The sequence below is a fragment of the Macaca mulatta genome, chromosome 3, assembly GCF_049350105.2.
Source record: "Macaca mulatta isolate MMU2019108-1 chromosome 3, T2T-MMU8v2.0, whole genome shotgun sequence".
NCBI classification, from domain to species: Eukaryota; Metazoa; Chordata; class Mammalia; order Primates; family Cercopithecidae; genus Macaca; species Macaca mulatta.
The window spans coordinates 132,040,080-132,062,106 of record NC_133408.1 but is presented as its reverse complement, the minus strand read 5'-3'; the positions used below and the strand labels follow the sequence as shown (position 1 = coordinate 132,062,106).

General features: G+C 38.0%; 1 protein-coding gene and 1 pseudogene across 15 annotated transcripts in view; both read left to right on the top strand.

The window, feature by feature from the left end:
• The first annotated feature begins 2,927 nt into the window (after positions 1-2,927).
• On the top strand, positions 2,928-3,493 carry LOC100430176 (ubiquitin-conjugating enzyme E2 variant 1 pseudogene; annotated as a pseudogene).
• Positions 3,494-8,652: 5,159 nt separating this feature from the next.
• CROT (carnitine O-octanoyltransferase) overlaps positions 8,653-22,027 on the top strand; it is a 57,863-nt gene continuing 44,488 nt past the window's right edge. For 2 of the 15 annotated variants that reach the window (XM_028846115.2, XM_028846119.2), the window contains exons 1-5: positions 8,653-8,853; positions 9,321-9,411; positions 11,590-11,643; positions 12,033-12,168; positions 21,467-21,591. In XM_028846115.2, coding sequence (XP_028701948.1) covers positions 12,054-12,168; positions 21,467-21,591 — 240 coding nt within the window. In that variant the 5' untranslated portion in view covers positions 8,653-8,853; positions 9,321-9,411; positions 11,590-11,643; positions 12,033-12,053. Of the gene's footprint in view, positions 8,925-9,320; positions 9,412-11,589; positions 11,644-12,032; positions 12,169-21,466; positions 21,592-22,027 lie in introns of all 15 variants that reach the window. The other 13 variants (XM_077997102.1, XM_077997108.1, XM_077997105.1 and 10 more) reach the window with 9 other exon arrangements.

Sequence of the window (22,027 nt, the reverse complement as noted above, 5' to 3'; positions counted from 1 at the left end):
TCCTAGGCAGTAAGCTTTTACCCCTTCAGTAATAAATTTCTTCTAAAAAATTAAAATACTGATTGAGACTCTTCTGTGTTTCTATCTCTTTACAGCTGTTCCCTCCCTCTGCTATACTTTCTAAAATATTTTCTAGCTTACAAACTTACAATGGCTTTCTATTGCCAAGAGCTTTCAACATAGTGCTTTGTACTTTGCTAGCATGAGCCTGGCTATACCTACTATGTGTCCTATGAGCTTTAGGGTCACTTGAATTGATATGGCCAGAGGCAACCAAAATAAAACAAACAGGAAAGAAAAGAGATGGATTTAGAAGTCCTATGAATTTCGAGGAAGGAATTCATAAATATGCTAGTTGATATGAGACATTTTAAAGATACTGAATGTGTAGAACTAAAGTAAAAGCTAGGCAGGAAGTGGGAATATAGGGGATATCAGCGGTTGTGAGAAGTTTCAGTAGGAAGAGTAGTTCCATCTGGGCTCTAATAGAAAGTAAAACCACCTCTTCAAACTATAGTAGCCTTAGGAGTTTATGTTAGAAAAGTAACCAGTGACTAGAAGGAAAATAAAGAAAACAATTTTTGTGTTTAACTAATTTCCCTAAAATTGAGATCTTATTTGTACACAGTATATCTCCCAAGTCCCTCATATGTTAAAATATTAATAATATGTTTTTAGATGAACTTGACATGGTAGAATAAGGATGATATTAGAAGGGGGGAAAAGACTGATTTAGGAGTGTGGGCTTTGTCCTCCTTCAGCTTCTTGATATTAGGGATGGTTGTACAAACCATGCTTCATGTGCCTCTGCTTTGTAATATAAGGATTGTTAAGAATAAAACTATAATAAATGACGTGACTCTAACACTATGTAGAACAATTATATATCTCTTTGCCATTACAGAGGGTTCATCATGCAACATTTCAGATCATCATAAATATAAATTATCTTGACATATACTAAAGGAAAATTCAAATTTTGTTTGTGCTTCCCATTTTTCAAAGTTTCATGAGTTTAGGGAGACTTTACCTCATCTCATGAGTGATATAAGAATACTTACTCTAGGACCTTTAAAAAGTATTTGGTAATGTTAAGTTTTAACATTTAATTTTACTCACAGGTATGATACGCAACAAACAAACAAACAAATCCCAGAGCTCAGAGGAGTTGCAAACTACTAAAGATGCCATGATAAAATAACACAGAATAACATGATCTCTTCTGTATAAACCCATAATGGAGTTCTCTCTGTTTGGTTTATGATCTGCCTTCTAATAGCTTAAGGACAGAAGAAAAAAACAGAATGATGGCTAAGTCACCAGAAGTATTTTAAATAATACAAGAGTTTCAATATACTTCAAAAAACGTATATTCATTTTTAATAGGCATTTATCGGAATATGCTATGCAAATCTAAAAAGACAAAATACTGTACTAGAAAGGTAAATTGCAAGCCATACTCAACATCTGACATTTTTCTCTAAGTACTGAATGCTAATTGAAAGGCTATAAATTTAAACTGCTAGTGGTACATTTCCATATTAATTATTAAAACTTAATTAAAAATTGAAGAATATTCTCCAAATTCAAAAAGGTCAGGTTCAAATGACAGCAAGCAAGATGCAGTATAATTGGGCAGGTCACCCACAATTCCATGGGTGGCCATGTTCTAGGATGATTTTCAAAATCAGATTATTGATAATATAATTTACTTAGGAACATATGGCCTGTTGATCAGCCCTCTTCCCCCACAACCCTCACCCACTGATGTTTCAGCATTTGTTATGTAAGCTATAGGGTAGTTATTTAAAACTAAACTGAATAAAACTGGTTTCTTTTTGAGGGTAAATAAACATAATTTCCCCTATTTTCTTGGATAGCTATATTTTGGAAAAATCCCTAGATACCATTAACATGAATATTATGCAATATATGGATTATAGACCTAGTGTCATTAATAAATATTCATATTGAACTTTACAGTTGTTAATACTTTATTTCTCATAACTGTGTAGATGAAAATATGCCTGGGTGATACTGGAAAAACAAGAACATTGATACTTCCAGTTCATTAACTAGGTTAGATTGGCTTCCAGTTCATTAACTAGGTTAGATTGGCTTCTCAGAAGCATAGCATACATAAAAAGCCAATATTTCTGTACTAAATGAAAATTAAATATTATACTCTGGTATACCTAGCTATATTCCCAAATATTATGACCTTGGAAAAATGCAATGGATCCTAAGTAACCAAAACAATCTTGAAAAAAATAAAGTTGGAGGGCTCAGACTTCCAGATTTCAAATCTAAAAATCTGTAGTAATCAAGACAGTGTGGCATTGAATAAGAACAGATATATATAGATAGATAAAATTGAATTAAGACTTCAGAAGTAAACTCTACCATTTGTGGTCCATTGATTTTTTTTTTTTTTTTTTGACAAAAATGCCACAGCAGTTCAATGGACAAATAACATAGTCTTTTCATCAAATGATGCTGGAACAAACTGGATTTCCACACACAAAAGAAGAATTTGTACTCTTACTTCATACAATACACAAAAAGTAACTTAAATTGGATTATAGGCATAAGTGTACAAGCAAATACTAGAAAACTGAAGAAAATACAGAAGTAAATCTTTGCAAACTTAGATTAGGCAATGATTTCTTAGATACAGCATCAAAATCACAAGTGATAAAAGAGAAGATTGATTTGTTGGGATCATCAAAATGAAAGACTTTTTGTGCTTCAAAGGACACTATCAAGAAAGTGAAAAGACAACCCAAATAAGGCGAGGAAAACATTTGCAAATCATATATCTGACAAAGGACTCATATCTAGACTATATAAAGAAACTTTACAACTCATAATCCAATTAAAAATGGGTTGTAAAGAGGAGCGACAGCAATGCAAGATAGCAGCCACCACGGGCTCAGGAGTAAAAGTCCTTTGCAATTTCCAACTGTTGGAATAACTTGAAGAAGGTCAGAAAGGAATAGAAAATGGCACAATTAGCTGGGGTCTAGAAGGTGACGAAGACACAACACTTAAAAGATGAACGGGGATGATAATTGGGCCTCCAAGAGCAATTTATGAAAACCAAATATGCAGGCTTAAAATAGAATGTGGACCTAAATACCCAGAAGCACCCCCCTTTGTAAGATTTGTAACAAAAATTAATATGAATGGAGTTAATAGTTCTAATGGAGTGGTAAACCCAAGAGCCATATCAGTGCTAGCAAAATGACAGAATTCATATAGTATCAAAGTTGTCCTGCAAGAGCTTCAGTGCCTAATGATGTCTAAATAAAATATGAAACTCCCTCAGCTGCCTGAAGGACAGTGTTACAGCAGTTAATCAAAAAGAAAAACCACAGGCCCTTCTCCTTTCGATTTAAGCAGTCCTCATTTTCCACAGTAGTACATTTTCCGGATACATCTTATAGATATCAACATTCTGGAAAGGACGCTCCCATTCAAAGTAAATTTATCTTAAGATAGTGTAAATGATATTAATTTTTTGTCCATTTGAAACATGTAAGTTGTGCTAAATGTAACTACTGTCCACGTAGTTGAACGTCTGGGATCAAAAAAGTATATTTAAATTGATTCCCATTATAGCTGGTGCGGCACATCTATTAATAACTCAACTGTGAAAAGACACATCACACAATCACCTTGCTGTTGATTACATGGTCTGGGGTCTCTGCCTTCTCCCCTTGCAATAGCCCTCTAGCCTGGGGGGCTTGTTAAGAGTAGATGTGAAGGTTTCAGGTCGCAGCCTGTGGGACTACTGCTTAGTGTGTGGGATGCTTTACCTGCACCCCTGGTTTCTTTAAGTCCTAAATGATGCCTCTTCAAGCCATCATCCTAACCCCCCCCTCCTCTGCTTCCTCCCTTGGCCAAAGCATAGATTGTAACCCCTCCACTACTCTCTGAGATTGGCCTTTGGTGAGGAATTCAGGGATTTCCCCATATCTTCTCTCCCCCGCCTTTATCACGGGGTGCTGCTTTTTCTTCCTTCCTCCTCAAGTGTCTTTTCACACCATCACCAACCAACACCTTCCAAGACACTTCCTTGCTTTGGCCAGAAGCCATCAGGTAAGGTTGGAAAGAGTTTCTGACCTCCCTTGTTTAGTTTTAGAATCTCATTTACTCACTCTCCACCAGCCTGGGAAATGAATATTGGGTCATCAGCCCTGCCAGCTGTCATCATCAGCTGATGCATTGGTTTTAGCTCAGGTTTTGATAAGGTGAAGAGAATGGTTACCAGGGTTACTCAGACCTGCCAGCTCTCAGAGTCCTTGGTGGTGAAACCTGGAGAAAGACCACATGAAGACACTTGTAAGCATACATGATCCCTCTGCATTGTTTTATTTTCTTGTAATTGCTTTTGCTTTTAAAAATTGAAGAAGTTTTAAACAGGGCTCTCATTTGGTCATCCTTGCAATCCACTGGGGTCTAGTTTGGAATTCGACAACTGGAACAAAAAGAACCTTGGATACAGTGCATGCCTTGGTTTTGGTGCTTCTCCTGCTTCTCAAGATCCTCAGCAGGGATTAAGAAAGAAATAGGGGTACACAGCAGATCGCTGAAATTGGCAGACTTGACATCCTGGAAAATTGCTGTGTTTTTCACCTTCTGTTCAGGACCACTACTAAATGCTGAAATGTGGACCCATACCAAACTAAAAACGATTCATTGTGTGCTAAAGTTTTTAAAAATTATTTGTGTAAAACCATCTTTTGAAGCAGCATTAAGTCTGAAAAGCAACTGACGTTTCCATTAATCTTTTTCTGGGGAAAATCTCAGTTTTAAGGATTTAACATCCTGTAAGTGAAGTTTAACATAACAGTATTCTATAAGCAGCCTTTTTATGGTCAGACCATTGCCTAATTTTAATATAATTTTAAAATATGTGCATTAATTAAAAAATGGGAAAAGGATCTTAATAGACATTTCTCCAAAGAGGATATATAAATGGCCAATAAGCACGTGAAAAAATACTCAACACTCTTAGTCTTCACAAAAAAATGTAAATAAAAACCACAAGACACCACTTTACACTCATTAGAAGGGCTATAATTTTTTTAAAGTACAGTAACGAGGGCTGTTATATTGTTATTGTAACTAAATGCACAGAGAAATTGAAACTCATATATTGCTGGCAGATATGTAAAAACAGTACAGTTCCTTTGGAAATAAGTTTGACAGTTTTTGAAAATGTTAAACATAGAGTTAACATATGACCCAACAACTCCACTCCTAAAATACTAAGATAATTGAAAGCCTGTTTACACAAAGCTTGTACACAAATGTTTATAGTAGCATTATTTAAATAGACAAAAGGTAGAAACAACCTAAATGTCCATGAACTGATGAATGGACAAACAAAAAGTGGTTTATCCATTCATCAGTTGATGAATCATGTTTAATGCCTGTTGGTAGCACAGAATTTAGAGCCACTTTGCTTCACTCTTTTCCTAGTCTTGTTATTTATTTCAATGGAAACAAAATATTCCTGTAAAGATGCCTGGATTTTTGGATACAGAAAAAGTTGTGGGACTGAAAAAAAAATGAATGGAACAGAGATTTGAGTAAGAAGAAAATAATCTTTTTAAATATTTAAACCAAATGTTCTAAAATTAGATTATGGTGACTGCATAACCCTGTGAATATAGTAAAACCATTGATTTATGGACTTTAAATGGCAGAGCTTTATGGTATGTAAATTATATTTCAACAAAGATGTTAACAAAAGTTTTAAATGTTATATTTTGTTTAGTAAGAAGGCATTTTTTTCTGAGATGTAAAAACATCATAGTTAACTCTTCCCCTCAGATTTTGGTGGCAACTTTTCATATACAGTAAATATCATCAAAAGCAACCCCAAATCAATGATTAGTACTAAAAAGAGATCTTTTGTATCAAACACTGTTCATTTGCTGTTGGCAGTGGAGTTCATTTTTAATGCTACATTGACCTCTTTGCGACCAGTGTACTTTAATCTGCTGTTGGCTACTTACCAAAATGACCATATTTCTACTGCCCCCCCATTAAAAAGAAGAAACATCACAAAATTATTTCTTCAACATTTTCATTTTATACACCAGGATGAAATGAGGTTACAGATCTCCCAAAGATTAGGGCTATTTACCGTATCTCCTTACTTATTAGGGTCACAAATCTTATCAGGAAGCCAGTTATGCAGATTGAAATATGAACTTCTTAGTCTAGCATTTTAATACTTTTTAATGGTGAAATTTATCTAGACTTATCTATAAAGGCTTCTGCAGTTTGTGGTATGCTGAGTAAGAACTACAGAAGAACAAAAATAAAATATTTTTTAATGGCAACTTAAAAAATTATCACCACTTGTACCACTTACAAATTTTCCTCCAGAAAATTATTTTGACTTATAGTCAATTTTTTTTTGTTTGCTTGTTTTGTTTTTTTTTGTTTTTGTTTTTGAGACGGAGTCTCGCTCTGCTGCCCAGGCTGGAAGTGCAGTGGCGCCATCTTGGCTCACTGCAAGCTCCGCCTCCCGGGGTCACGCCATTCTCCTGCCTCAGCCTCCCGAGTAGCTGGGACTACAGGCGCCCGCCACCGCGACCGGCTAATTTTTTGCATTTTTTTTTTAGTAGAGACGGGGTTTCACCATGTTAGCCAGGATGGTCTCGATCTCCTGACCTCATGATCCGCCCACCTCGGCCTCCCAAAGTGCTGGAATTACAGGCGTGAGCCACTGCGTCCGGCCAACTCATAGTCAATTTTTAATCTTGGAACAACTTCTTGCTATCAGAAATACTTCAAGTGTCTAAAACATCTTCCTTACCAGTCAATATCTCCCACTCCACTCTAAGAAATGCAAACTTGTTCAAGTTTAACCTGAATGCAACATAATTTGGAATCTATCATTAAAATATATATCACATATTTTGAAGCCAAACATAAATTATTTTAAAATACCTGTTTTTTGGTGATTTGGGGTACATATGCTTATCAGTATAACATATTTTAAAAGATTTTTGTCTACATACTCAAATCTGTGTTCCATTCATTTTTTCACTCCCACAACTTTTTGTTTATCCAAGAATTCAGGAATCTTTACAGAAACATCTTGTTTCCATTGAAATAAACAACAAGGGTAGGAAAAAGAGTGCAGCGAAATGGTTCTAAATTGTATGCATCAACAGGCATTAAACATGCATAAACTTTTAGAGATGCCAAAACTCACTAAATAGGAGAAAAAAAGTACAACGAAGGTTTCTGAGTAGTTTTTAGTTACTCAATTTAGGAACTTTATCTTGTAAGCAAACTTTAACATTATCCAGAGCATCGCACTTATATATGAAAGAAAAAGTTATTTATCACACCTTCAGAAATTACAACTACAAATTCCTAATCCTTTATTTAAAGTCTTTTTGGCTAGATATGTTTCAAAATTCAGAACTTTTCTTAGAATAGTACGTCTGCCATATATTATGCAGCACTTCCACAAAGCTGTACTGTAATCAAACACAATATTTCTGTAGAAAACTTATGAATATTTACACCAAATGAACATTCAGTTACACATAGCCTCAGTTCCATTCAGGTCAAACTTTACTGCTAAAGGAGTTAGAAATGACAGACAAAGAAATGGGGCCTGTCATGACATCTTAATTTGAAATCTAAATCTTTATGTTTGATAACTAGTTCAGAGTCAGTGTAAACATTTGGTCTTTCCTTCCACAAAAAAATGAAAGTGTATTTAAAATTAAAAATGAAACAGTATATTTTATTTCAGAAGATAAAAGCGAAATGAATTAATCTGTGAAACTAAGTTAATCACATTATGATCTTCTAGAACTTGGGTAGCTCCACTCTGGTTAAAGATTGCATTTCTTGGCACAACAGTAAAAGACATCGGATAGGCCCCTAAGCTTGCAGGGTAAGCATCCCTGGGGTATTCAAATACCTTGGGTAGCAAGGAAGAGCTGCTGAAGGGCAAGGAGACCCGAGATGATGTAGTGTGCTGCGGCATACCTGAGTTGGGCAAACTCTGCCTCCGAAGATGAAAGGAAAGAGCCTAAGTAGGAATCCGTGTGATCACTGTTCTTTTGCCAAGACACGGGGTGGACAATAAGATTCCTTTACAAAGCACTTGTGTAAGTGTTTGTCTGGTGCTGCAAAAAGCAGCTCACTGGGAATAGGGAGGAGCGTGTGGTAAGCCAGAGCTGGGGCGACAAGTTAGGTGAAAATGGGTCCTAGCCATCGGTTCCTGCATCTATCCCAGAGGGTTGGGTACCTTCGTGGGCGGAGCGCGGCCTGCCCAGAGTGCCTTCTATATCCTGGGTCAGGCGCCAAGTTCCCCAGCATCATGCAGGAAGCTGCAGCCCCGCAGTTAGGACCGCTCATTTGGCACTCGAGGAGCCTTTCCCAGGCCAGCAGTCCAAAATAGAGCCGGGACCCAAGACGCCCACTAGAGGCAGGGTCGCGTCCCACTTCCGCGCAAGCCCGGCCCGCCCCCGACCTCAGGCACGGGGCGGGACTCTTGCAGCTGTCCGTCCACTCCCGTTCCCCGGTAAGTGCGGGGCGGGACCCTCGCGACTTTCTGTCCAATCCAGTTCCCCGGCTAATGAGGGGCGGTACCCTAGCAGCTTTCCGTCCAATTCCCGCATCTTTGAGGCCCAAGGGGGAGCGAGCCGGCGCTGCTGTAGGCTGAGGCTGCGGCAGAGGCGGCGAGGCGCCGGCGGTGAGGACGGAGAGGCCCTCTGAAGCAGCACTCCCTCCCTTCCCTAATCCTTCAACTCGGGGGCAGGGGAAAGTTAAGTCGTGCAGAACAGACTTAAGTCGTGCAGAACCGCAAAGGTGCCTAGATTTGGCGGGGGAGTAGTGTCATCAAGCATCTCGGCTGCTGGGGTCTGAGGGGTACCCCCAAGGTTGGGCCGCGGGGCTGCTCTGTTGTGGTGCTTGGATTTCTCTCACTTGGATGGCCTCTGGAGTACAGAGTTGCCCTTGGGTTGGTGGGAGGAGCCTCCGAGCTCTCATTGCCCTCTGCTCTTGCTTCCACCCTTTGCCACTCTGGACGAACCTGTTACCCGGCCACTGAAAAGGTCTAATGGAAGGTGTACTGTCTGAAACCTAGTTAATTGTATAATCATTTACTCCTGCTCTCTAGCAGGTGGACTATTTGCGTGTGTTTGCAGCGATTCACAAAAAGTTTGTCTTGGGAACTCCCAACTCCTAGGTTGTCTGCATTCTACCTTCTTTCACTGGCTTGTTCATTTCTTTTTCCCTCTTAAATGTTTGTTAAGCTTGTTTCTTTCTTCCCACAGTCACCAACTTAGTTTAGTTCCCTGTGATCCCAAAACAATTGTTGCAGCAGGCTCCTGGCAGTTTTAAGCAGTTCATCTTCTTGGTGTACCGGTATGTGACAATTCCTTCACTTATTGTTCGTGGTTCTTTTCCACTTTCGGTGAATTCATATTTCATTGCCCCCAGAAAGTCCATTCTAATTAAATCTAGCATAATCATTTTCTTAGTGCTATTGGAACTATATTGTGTAATTTAATCTTTGTGGTTGAGAATTCAAGAAAACTCTTCAAGAAAGAATCCGATAATTTATATTTTTAATGTGTACCGGTTGGTGGATTAAGCACTATAGTTGGTATGAAACTAATACCCTTGCTTCCAGTTTTCTATAGAGTCTATTAAGTGGCACAGAGGTAAACAGAATAGCTTATCTTCTCTGTGTGGGTGTACTAGTCTTCTATTGTTGCTTTAACCAATTACCACAAATGCAACAATTAAAACAACACAAATGTATTATCTCATAGCTTCTGTAGATGTGAAGTTTGGGTGGGCTTAGCTGAGTTCTTGGCTTAGAATTTCACAAAACAGAAACCAAGGTTTCTGTAGATATGAGTTCTTTTCTGGAGGCTCTAGGAGAGAATCCACCTCTAGGCTATTTCAGGTTGTTGACAAAATTCACACTGACATCTCCATATCCTTACTGTATGTCAGCGTGAGCCTCTTTCAGTTCTTTAAGGCCATCTGCATCTTCAAAGACACCACAAATCCTTCTCAAGCATTAAAGCAGTCTTACTTGTCTGCCACTGGCCAGAGAAAGCTCTCTGCTCTTATGGACTTAAGTGATTAGATTAGTTCCACTTGGATAATTTCCCTATTTTAAGGTCAGTTCTGTAGAGAATATCACAGTCACAGGAGTAATGATCTCACCATATTTGCAGGTTCTGGGGATTAGCAGGGGTGGAATCTTGGGGGTCATTCATAGTAATTGTGCCTACCACAATATGGTGGTTTCAGGCAGGATTATTTTGTTTTTATAATGTGCTTTCACAGGCATTGAAAACAAATTCTGACTTTATTGAATTGTATGATTAACCACTCTAAGATAAGGAAATTCACTTAAAGTTAGTTGCCCTAGGGGCACTTGGCTAGAAAGTGGCAGAGTCTATACTTGGATCCAGATCTACATTTCCATTAGGTCCAAACCCATGTTTATGGATGGTCAAAATGGTGTGCAGCCAAAGTCAATAGACAGCAAGAAGCTAAAGAACTTTGAGTTAATTATTATTTCTCATTTTCAAATTATCTCTTTATATTGGTGGTACAGGCTAAGCTCTTCTCCCTACAAAAGAAAGCCCAAAATACAATGGTGTGAATAAAATAGAAGTTTTTTTTTTTTTTTTTTTCCATACAGCTACAGGTAGGAGTCCAGGACTAGTGGGGAGATTCTGACATCCTTCATACATGACTTCCATAAATGGGGCCACAGTGCTGTTTAGTTTGTCACTACCTAGCAGGTAGTGAAAAGGAGGGAAAGTGCAGGGAGAACACATGCATTATTCCTTTTTGGGAGCGTGACCTGGAAGTGACACACACAAGGTCATCACAAAGCCACACTGAGCTTCAAGAGAGGGTGGGAAAGATGTAACTGGGGGCTGTATGCATGGCTGAAACTCGATTCTGTTAAAGCAGAGGAAAAAAGGTATTAGCAGAAAACAGTCTCTGCTGTCTCCATGTTTTTGATAGTGTTCAATTCTGTAACCTTATATGAGTGGAATATTTTGTTTAGCGTTGCTATCAGTTTTAAAAAGTAGTTTTTGAAAGAGTAGGAAATTTGAATTCAATATTAACATTCTTTGATTTCTCAGTTGCTATTTTAATATATAATTATATTTAATATATAACATTATTTAATATAATTAATATATGATAATTTGCAAAGGCTTTGATAAATCTCATTTTTTATTTAGCATTTGTACACCTTATTCACATTTTGGGTTAGATTTCTTTGATAACAATGAATACATGTGTCAATATGTTCATGGTTGCTTTGGAACACTTGAGACCATTCTGTGTAGGCCTCATACCACCTGTACAATTAAAGCAGCTTGTCATATGGTTTATGTATTCTATAATAATCTTTAATTCTACAGTTGGACACTTCCACACCTCTTTGTACTTTGCGCCCCAATGTTTTCTGTATCAATGCATAATCCTTTTCTATACATCAAGTATTATCTATCCACTAAGATTTACTGCACGTTCCCTCACCTTCTGTCATGTTGTTTTGTATAGGGGAAAGATTGTAGTCTTAAGAGATCTGGGTTTGAGTCCTGAGTTTGACCTTAGGTAAGTTACTACATTTCTGAGTTTTGGTATATTCATATGTAAAATGGCAAACAATGCCACCTTTCAGAGATAACGTAAAAGTTAGGGAGCTAACACATATTTTCTGTAATGCAAACTGGAGTACCTGGCAAATGCTAGGTGTTCAATAAATGGTAACTAATTATACCAGTCTCATTGATCACTCTTTACTTCTAGCACTTTGAGTCTACACATTCTTTTTAAGTTAATTTTCTCTATCTGACAGATTTATAAATTTCATAATAACTGGTACCAAGTCCTAGATATGCTGTGGTCCCTAAATACTGGTTTAGTGAATTGTGAATTGTACCTAGGATACATAAGACTATCTATGAGATTGAAGTTGTGAGGGCTATCTCTCTTTTCTTTAGTTTTCCTACTGTGATTTTATCATGGAAAATCAATTGGCTAAATCAACTGAAGAACGAACATTTCAGTACCAGGATTCTCTTCCATCACTGCCTGTTCCTTCACTCAAAGAATCATTAAAAAAATACCTTGAATCAGGTATGTTAATAATCTTTTAGTATATTGAAAGCTTATTGAAAATTTATTGAAAGCTTCTCCATTTTAGAGTAGGGCATCCTCAGAAAGCAAGCAGACGGTCTTTAAGTTTTTCTTACATAGGGGTCTAATCTATGTAAAGACTAAGCTGTGTCTATGTGAGGTTGAGCAGACAGCATGACAAAATTTATTATTCTATTGATTTAAAGAAAACAATCCTTGACATTTTAGTGCATGAATATGTCAAAGAATAATGTTATCTCGAAAACATATATTGTTATGGGTATTGAGACATCTGGACTTTCCACTGTTGTAGGAGTGTGTCATTGTGAGTATCTTTAGGCTGTTTCCTCAACTGTAACTATCTTATGACTGGGTCGTGACTGACAAGGAAGGTGCCTTGCTAGTCTCAAGATGGAGCTGAATTTAAAATGGTGTTACTCTGGCTCTCCTGGGCTCCTGCTTCCCCAATATTTCCCCCTCTACTTATGAAAGAACACTTAACCTTAAGGGGAGATAAAGGGTGAAGGTTGTCCTTTTATAACTCCTTCTGGGAGGCAGTGGATGTTGATTGTTGGAACAGGGTCTTCTCATAATAGTGTGCAGTAAGCCTCTTCAGGGAGTCAGGGAGCTCCTTGCTTGCATGATGTCCCAGTCGTTTCTAGAAAGTTAATATACTAGGTTAGTAAATAGGTGAAACAGCTGCTAAGCTATTTTATCTTGCAGCCCTGTACAATAAGCACAACAGAAGTAAAAAGCACAATAACTAATAATAATGAATATTATAATACCAAGCATAATGAAAAGAAATGCTTTCCAAGTGCTGCAGAGCTCATGAAACCCTGCTGTTATAGGGTCATAAGACAGGGAATCCATTGCCAAATACAAGTTTCCAGAGAACTCATGTCCTGGGATGGATTATGGAAGTAATCAGGAACACAATATAATACTCAGTTTTGTTCAAGGCACAAGTTCCTCCCTTGGCTGCAGTTAAAAAATATATAAGGCCGTATGGTTTTGCAAGGCCACTGGTTTTATTTGGGAAGTTTCTTCTGTCAGGAGGGTGATAGCCTGATGAGTGTCATTGAAAGCTGCACCAGTATGTTTTGCTAGGGTCTTTATTTGTGATTCAATATATATAACTGCTGCTTGAGGAGAGAATATGGCCATAGGATAAAACCACAAAGGAACCTGTTTTGTCATCATCTATGATGGGCCTTGACTGGTTTTCAGTTGGTGAGGAAGGAATTTAGATGTATAACGATATGTCATACAAGGTAGTGATCCCTAGTACATTGTCCAGTCCATTTGTAAGATAGGTATAGCCAATTGTGAGACCCATGTGCCCATAATCATCCCCAAGGTGAAGGATGGGCACCCAATCTTAGAGATTTATTTTGCCATTCTGTCCACATTTGATTAGTTAAGACCAGAGTCTGATTGCATTGTTGGGTGGCAACCACCCCACGTTGTAGGTTTCAGCCTGGGAGTGGGTGGTGTCATGTCTCTCAAGGCATAAGAGTGCTTTACCTGTCACCTGAATTTGGGTAGCCATTAATCAACTAAACCCATCAAAAATGGTATAGCCTAAAGTGGGGATGTTATGTAGTTGTCTGCAGAATAATTGAAAAAGGTGTTTTTTTGTTTGTTTGTTTCAGTAGAGGAAAGGAAGGATAGTGGCTGGTGTCTTTTTGATACATTAGAAAAGGAAAGTATTTATCTATTATAAACCATTCATTGAGGTGGCTTAAATTAGCCTATTGGATATGCCAAGGTAAGCCTGAGGGTGATGAAAGAGGTAATTCACTGCATACCCAACAGTTTTTCTGGTTTATAAGGGAGGCCATAGTTTGTGCCCATTCTGTAAACAAATTAGCTCCAATATTATAATAGATCACGTTTAATATTAAAACCAGTAATTTCATTTTGAGAGTAGTGCTTATCTACTGGATGGATTCTTTTTTTGAAGAGAAGCCACAGGATTCTTTATTGGCTCACAAGAGTATGCTAGAACAGTGGTCACCACGTTGAATGCCTCTGGGACTTTACGAGAGGCAGGTTTAATTTTGGATGAATGTACCCAAGTGTGTACTCCCTTAAGCTTAACTCCACTAGAGGTACTTAGAAGCACTTGATAGGGTCCTTTCCACTTTGGAGAAAGTTGTCTGTAGGAGGTCCTTCTTTCCAAGTCTTTAATACGACTAAGTCTCCTGGTTGAACAGCAGAGTTATGAATATTTATGGATGTGGTTCTAACACATGAATATTGAACAAACATGCATGTAACATATGACTGTTTAACCCTGCGATGGAGACTTAACCCTTGCCTGACGTGATCTTAGATCCTATTTATAATTTGGTGTTTTATTGCCATAAAGGGTCTGTTTTGTCAATCTTATGATTTCTATTTTAATGCTAAGCTAGTCAGTTATGACTGAATTCCAAGAAGACGAAAGATGTAGCAAAGCATGTCCAGTCTCCCTGCTTCCCCTCATGGCCCAAACTAGTTTTTCAGGTGTTTTAGATGCCCTTTGGCCAAGAAGAGGGCCCATTTTGTTGGGAAAGGGCTTAGAACTTTTTAAAATTTACTTATTTTAGTTTATAGTCCCCCCTTTTTTTGTCAAGGTATGCCATCAATGGCCAAGCTCTTATTTTGTCCAATATCGATGTCAGGGTGGTGTGCTACCTACCCTGGGTCCATCATGTCTCTTGGTGGGACCTCTATGGCCAAGGGGCTTAAACAAAAGACTTATGGCCAATTCAACATTCTAGGCCAGATGGGAATGGAGGTGGGCAGGCACTCATTAACCTTAAAACCCCTTTTAAGCAACATAAGAGCCAGAAGCCAAATGGCAAGGTTACAAAATTTACTTATTTATAAATTCTATCCATTAAGCTATTTTAATCTTGACTTGTAGCAGTTAGCCATATAAAATACAAGCATTTTGCTCAGCTTTAGAGGCAGTTTGCCTGACCTTGATTTGGAGGGCCTGAATTGATTTTATTCCCCACAACAAGCCCTTGCAATCTCATGTGGTAGTCTCTGGGCCTAGAAGGACTAAATAGTTTCAAATTATGGAGGAAAACAAAACATAAGGAATTAATGTTTTAAACAAAAATGTCATAAGCCCCACCTAGTTTTGAGAATGACAGGAAAGGAAGCCCATATGTAGCCAAATACTTAAATTATTTAATATCAAGGCATAGAAAAATTATATTCAGATATACACAAAATTATTAGATGAATTTTAATGTTTTGAATACAGGTCTGTCTCTATGTCTCTGTCTGTAGGTCTCATGAAAACAGTTTACTTTGATTGTCCAGGTCTAAAGACAAGGCTTTGATTAGTTTCAGCTTGCTATCAGATACTGGCAGGAGTCAGTAGCTTCTTTAGATGAGCTATATGTACCCAGGAGTCAAAGCCCTGTAACTTTAAGGCACAAGGATTAGTTAATAGCACTTGATAAGGACCCTTTTAAGGAACTAGAGGGAGTCCTTTAATGGATTTTTTTTTCTTTTCTTTTTATTTTTTTTTGAAACATGGTCTTGTTCTGTCATCCAGGCTGGAGTGCACTGGTGCAATCTTGGCTCACTGCAACCTCCGTCCCCTGGGCTTAAGCAATTCTCCCAATTTAGCATCCTGAGTAGCTGGGATTACAGTCATGCACCACCATGCCCAGCTAACTTTTTGTAGTTTTAGTAGAGATGGGGTTTTACCAAGTTGGCCAGGCTAGTCTCAAACTCCTGACCTCAAGTGATCCACCTGCCCCTGCCTCCCAAAGTGCTGGGATTACAGGTGTGAGCCACTACGCCTGGCCCTTTAACTGATTTTTTTCCAGTATATGTAATTATCAGGCTGGAAGTAGTATGTGTTAAGCCGTTTTTGCATTGATATAAAGAAATACCTGAGACTGGGTAATTTATTTTCAAAAAAGAGGTTTAATTGGCTCTCAGTTCTGCAGGATGTACAGGAAGCATAGTGCTGGCATCTGCTTCTGGAAAGTCCTTGGGAACCTTACAATCATGGCAGGAGGTGAAGCAGGAGCAGGCACTTCACATGGTGAAAACAGGAGCAAGAAAGAGAGAGTGACAGGGAGGAAGAGTTGCCACACACTTTTAAACAACCAGATATAGTGTGAAATCAGACTGAGGGCTCACTTGTCACCAAGGAGACAGCCCAAGCCATTCATGAGGGTTCTGCTCCCATGATCCAGCCACCTCACACCAGGCCCCACCTCCAACACTGGGCGTTACATCTCAACATGAGATTTGGAGGGGACATCCAAACTATATTATGGTGATAATGGAGTTCATGGTCTGACTAAAAGCTGTAAAAAGATTCTACAGTCTTATAGTAATTAATTTTTATAGCTTTTATAAATCCAGCAATAAGACTAAGTCAGAGACTTAATTTAGGATTTTGATTTTGAGGATGTTTATTAAACATGTTAAAAGGCTGAAAACACTTGCTCAAAACAGAAGCAGAGGTCATTGTAAAATAATAGTTACTCATTTAGCCAAAGTGATAATGAAAATGCTTTAGAAGCAATACAGAAGGCTACATGATGTAAAAACCTTAACCCTTTTAAATCTTAGTTGTTTTAGCAACAAAAAAACTAATAAAGACAGCACAGAAATTATAAAATCTTGTTTCTTAAGACAGTTACCAAAAAGGCAAAAAAAAATTCTGCAGTGTGACTACTTCTCCTTATGGGAAGCCCATTTAGATAACCTGGACATCAAACCTGATGAAAAAAGTGCTTGAATTTAACTGGACCCAGGAAGAGTATGTTCAACATTATGAGTATAGCATAGGATTACCTCACTCTTAGGAACAGCATTAGTTTTTTGATTACATTGAAAATTTAGATACATTTTAAAAAGCCAAAAGTACAGAATCAAGTTATACTAGAGGTAAACATTGCTTTTCTAGACCTTCAAGATAAAATATTTTAGCATTAGGTCATAACAACAGTAAAATTAGAACTGGAGGAAAAAAAAAAGCTGATGACAAAGCTGAAGGAAAGAATTCTCTCAGACCTCAAAAAAGCAATAAGCAGTGAGATACAGTAAAAGTTGAACTTTTGGGATATGATTCTGAGACTTTTTAAAAGAAACAGTTTATAAAAGTAAAAGTAAAATTTCTTGTAATTTTATTAAGAGCAGATTAATACCTTAAGAAAATCTTGTTTTAATATCAGGGACCAAAATTTAGAAAGACTTATTTATAAATGATTTTCTTTTCACTGTAACCAATTTAATCACATACAAAATTCCTTTCATGAATTCCCCTTCACAAATCTTATCATGACTTACACAAACCGTCTATGACATGCTTGGACTTTCTGACTTGTTCTTAACTTCTTTCTTTCCTAATCAGTCATTTTACTTTAGGACAAAAATTTACCATACAAGATTCTTTTTCATGCAAAAGTATTCTCTTCTGTATAACCTTTCTTACCAAAAATACGTTATTATTACTTTTTTTGAGACAGGGCCTCGCTTTCTTGCCCAGGCTAGAGTGCAGTGGCAAATTCATGGCTCATTGCAGCCTTGACATTCCGGGCTCAAGTGATCCTCCCACCTCAGCCTCCCAAGTAGCTGGGATTATAGACATGTACTACCACACCAGGCTAATTTTTGTATTTTTTGTAGAAATGGAGCTTTGCCATCTTGCCCAGGCTGGTCTTGAACTTCTGGCCTCAAGTGATCTACCTGCCTTAGCCTCCCAACATGCTGGTATTGCAGACATGAGCCACTGGGCCCAGCCAAAAATACATTTTTATATTCACAACTTTCTTCACATTTCTCTCTCCCTACTTGTTCCTTTTTACCTTCTTTCATAGGTAAATTTTAAATTAGCTCTAAATTATATAAAATTATTATGATTTTTCAACTGGGAGAATGTTCGCTTCCCTCAATTGAGAGATGCTGAATTAAATAACCCAGAGAATGAAAATCATCAAAACCAGAAAAAATAATAGGTTTAAACTTCAGGGCATGCAAGCACAGGGTGACATCTGTCACTAGAGAGGCACAGACAGCAAATATACAGCCGACTAAGAAACAGTAGGTACTGGCAAATACAACTTTGAGACTCAAATAGGTTATCCAACTCTGGGTGGGGCCTCTAACCTCAACCTGGGGAATATGAGTATTCCTGTGTCTCCTGGGGCTTAGAAGGCTGAGTATATTGCAAAGTATATTGCAAAAAGGAAAAGGGATAACAAAGGGAAAGGAAGAGACAACAAAGAGCACTCACCTATACATGAATCCAAAAACTTAGGAAGCAAGAAACCTAGAATTGTTTGTCAGATGTTAGCATTTTATAGATAAAATCATTCCACAATTTTATTTTACTTTATTTTATTTTTCTGAGATGAGTTCTCACTGTCACCCAGGCTGGAGTACAGTGGTGCAGTCACGGGTCACTGCAGCCTTGACCTCCAGGCTCAGGTGATCCTCCAACCTTAGCCTCCCGAGTAGCTGGGACTGCAGGCAGGTGCCACCATGCCCTCTTAATTTTTGTATCTTTTATAGAGATGGGGTTTCACCATGTTGCCCAAGCTGCCAAAATTTTAGAAACATGTTTCCCATATTATAAACATTTCTTAATTGGAAATGACCCAGACATCCAGTGAGTCACTCCAGGAAAGCCATGGATCAAAATTTTGGGTAAAGTAGTCTTCATGGAAGTTTAAGGGGTTTTGTTTTTGTTTTTGTTTTTGTTTGTTTGTTTGTTTTGCCTTTTCACATTTTGTTTTTCAGTTTTGGATGAGTTTCTAACATGTATATTTCTTTTACAGTTCTGGTTGAACTGTAGAAGAAAAACAAAATCTCCAAGTAACCTAAACAGCAAGTTTTATTTCAATACTAGTAGTCTAATAATAATAGATTCAAATCAGGCAGAAAAGAAGAGAAAAATAGAGAGCTTTAGAAGACTCAATTTAATTTCATAGCTGCAGGGCAAAAGTAACCACCTGAATGCTAACAGGCTGAAACTTCAGACAAGAGAATGGGACTCCACAGGGGCAAGCAGATAAAGATTTCTGCCTATTTTAACGTGGGGTGTAAAAGCAACTAAGTCCTGCAATGGTTATGATATAGCAAGAACAGGCTGGACACAGTTGCTAACATCTGTAATCCCAGTACTTTGGGAGGCCAAAGCGGGCAGATCACCTAAGGTCAGGAGTTCGAGACCAGCCTGGCCAACATGGTGAAACCCTGTGTCTACTAAAAATACAAAAATTAGCTAGGCGTGGTGGTGGGCGCCTGTAATTCTAGCTACTTGGGAGGCTGAGGCAGGAGAATTGCCTGAACCTGGGAGGCAGAGGTTGCTGTGAGCCAAGATTGTACCATTGCACTCCAGCCTGGGCAACAGAGCGAGACTCTATCTCAAAATATATATATCAAGAACAAATCTTGTAAGTCTTCAGGTTTCCCATGCTATCCTGAGACATGACAAAGCAAACGAAAAGGTGATGGACAAAAGGCAAGTGTGGAAAGTGAATGCAGTAACCTCTGGGCTGGTCATAGGGGCCACTGTAAGGCTGCAGTAAAGCAAAGGCAACAATCTGGGAAATGATGAGAACTGTAGCTTTCCCATATCTGGCAAAGGGGACAAAGTGGATTAGTGCAAAGCATATATTGGCATACATCTTGCAAGGCTACTTTAATTTTTATTATACCCCAGGGACTCTCACCCTATTGGTCTGGGACTCTAACCCAAATATTATACCCTTCAGACTCTAATCCCATTGGGCTAGAAATACTATCCTTGATAGGATGCCAAGACAGACCCCACTTGTCAGAGGTGGCCAATTAGTGCTGTGCCAGCTGAATTTCCTCAGCATGGGATCTCGTCCTAATGTCCCTTTGTAGTCACCAGAAGATGTTACCACATAAGGGGTCTTGATCCAGACCCTAAGAGGGTGCTTGGATCTCACACGGGAAGGAATTCAAGGTGAGTTGCAGAGGGCAGTGAGAAGAGACAGCTTATTGAAAGCTACTCCATTGTGGAGTAGGGCATCCTCAGAGGGCAAGCAAAGGAATGCACCATACTTATTTTAAGTGTTTCTTATATAGAGCCCTTATCTATGTAAAGACTAAACTAAGCTACGTCTACATGAGGGTGAGCAGACAACATGACACAATTTATTATTCTATTGATTTAAATAAAACTATCCTTGACATTTTAGTGTGTGAATACATCCAAGCATAACTGTAATTATCTTGAAAACATATATTGTTGTGGGTATTGGGACACCTGGACTTTCTGCTGTTTAGGAGTGTGTCCTTGTAGATATCTATAGGCTGTTCACTCAACTGTAAATATCTTCTGAATGTGGGTCACGACCAGCAAGGAATTGTACCTTGTTAGTCTGCAGATGGAGCTGAAATTAAAATGGCATTACTCTGGCTCTCCTAAGCTCCTGCTTCCTTAACAACACTGTTAGAAGTTGAAGGTTTAATTGCTTCTTCATCTAGACTTGCAATAAAGTATAGGTGACTCTTGAACAATGCAGGGCTGGCGGTGCTGACCCATGTGTATTAGAAAATCCAAGTACAACTTTTGACTCCTCAAGTTCTGAACTGCTAATAGCCTACTATTGACCAGAAGCCTTACCAATAACATAAACAGTTGATTAACCGATATTTTTATGTTATATGTATTATTTTCTGCATTATTTAAGTTAAAGCAAATGTTATTAAAAATGATAAGGAAGAGAAAAGTATATTTATTATCCATTAAGTGGAAGTGGATCATCATAAAAGTTTTCATTCTGATGGTTTTCATTTTGAGTATGTGGAGGAAGAGGAAGGACTGGTCTTCTTGTCTCAGAGGTGGTAGAGGAGGTGGAAGTAGGGACAGGAGAGGCAAGCACACTCATTTTATTAGGTATAAATGGACCTGTGCAGTTCAAACTCATGTTTTTCGAGTCAACCATGTCCTTAAAAATCCAAAGTTTTTTTTCTCTCTTTATGTTAATTTTTCCACAGTTTGAAAAGCCAAATAGTGTAAATAGTCTTGTGATGAAAAATGTAGTCCTTTGCCCCATCTCCCTGGCTCCCTCCCAACTTGCTAATCCCACTCTCTTAAGCAAGGATTTCCAAATCTTTTATTTGTTTCTTTTCTGCCACTTTCATGTTGTCAACTCTTAATTTTATTGTTCTGCTCTGATATTTAGTACAGTACTGTGTTTTACATATCCAAGTCTTAAGATTTGTGTAAGTTAGTAATAATAGAGGTGAGTTGGTGGTACTTGGTCTAAATACCTTAATATGTATTTTTCCTTTCTAGTGAAACCATTTGCAAATGAAGAAGAATATAGGAAAACTGAAGAAATAGTTCAAAAATTTCAAAGTGGGATTGGAGAAAAATTGCACCAGAAATTGCTTGAAAGGGCAAAAGGAAAAAGAAATTGGGTATTTGTTGTTACAATTGAATAATTGATGATGTTTAAAGAATGATAAATAAAAAGTACATAGTTTTTATTTTAAATTATTGCTGTAAAAATTTTTACAGTTTAATACTGTCATTTTCATAATCCGAAAGAAGGAATAAATCACTTAACTTTGGGAGTTTTCAGTGGGTGGATTCGGGAACTTGTTAAAATGCAGATTTGCTGGGATAAGTGATTCTGATTCACATGTCTGGAATTGAGGCCCAGAGATTCTTATTTTAACAATCACTTCATGTGGTTTGGCTGCAGGTGATCTGTAGACTATGCTTAAGAAAAACATTTTGTCCAGGTGACTAGCTGGAAAAATCTGAAACTCTAAAATGGACATGTCACGTAGGTGACATAGAAATATTTTAGTAGTACAATGGAGAAAGGGAATCATTAAAAATCAGAGTGGA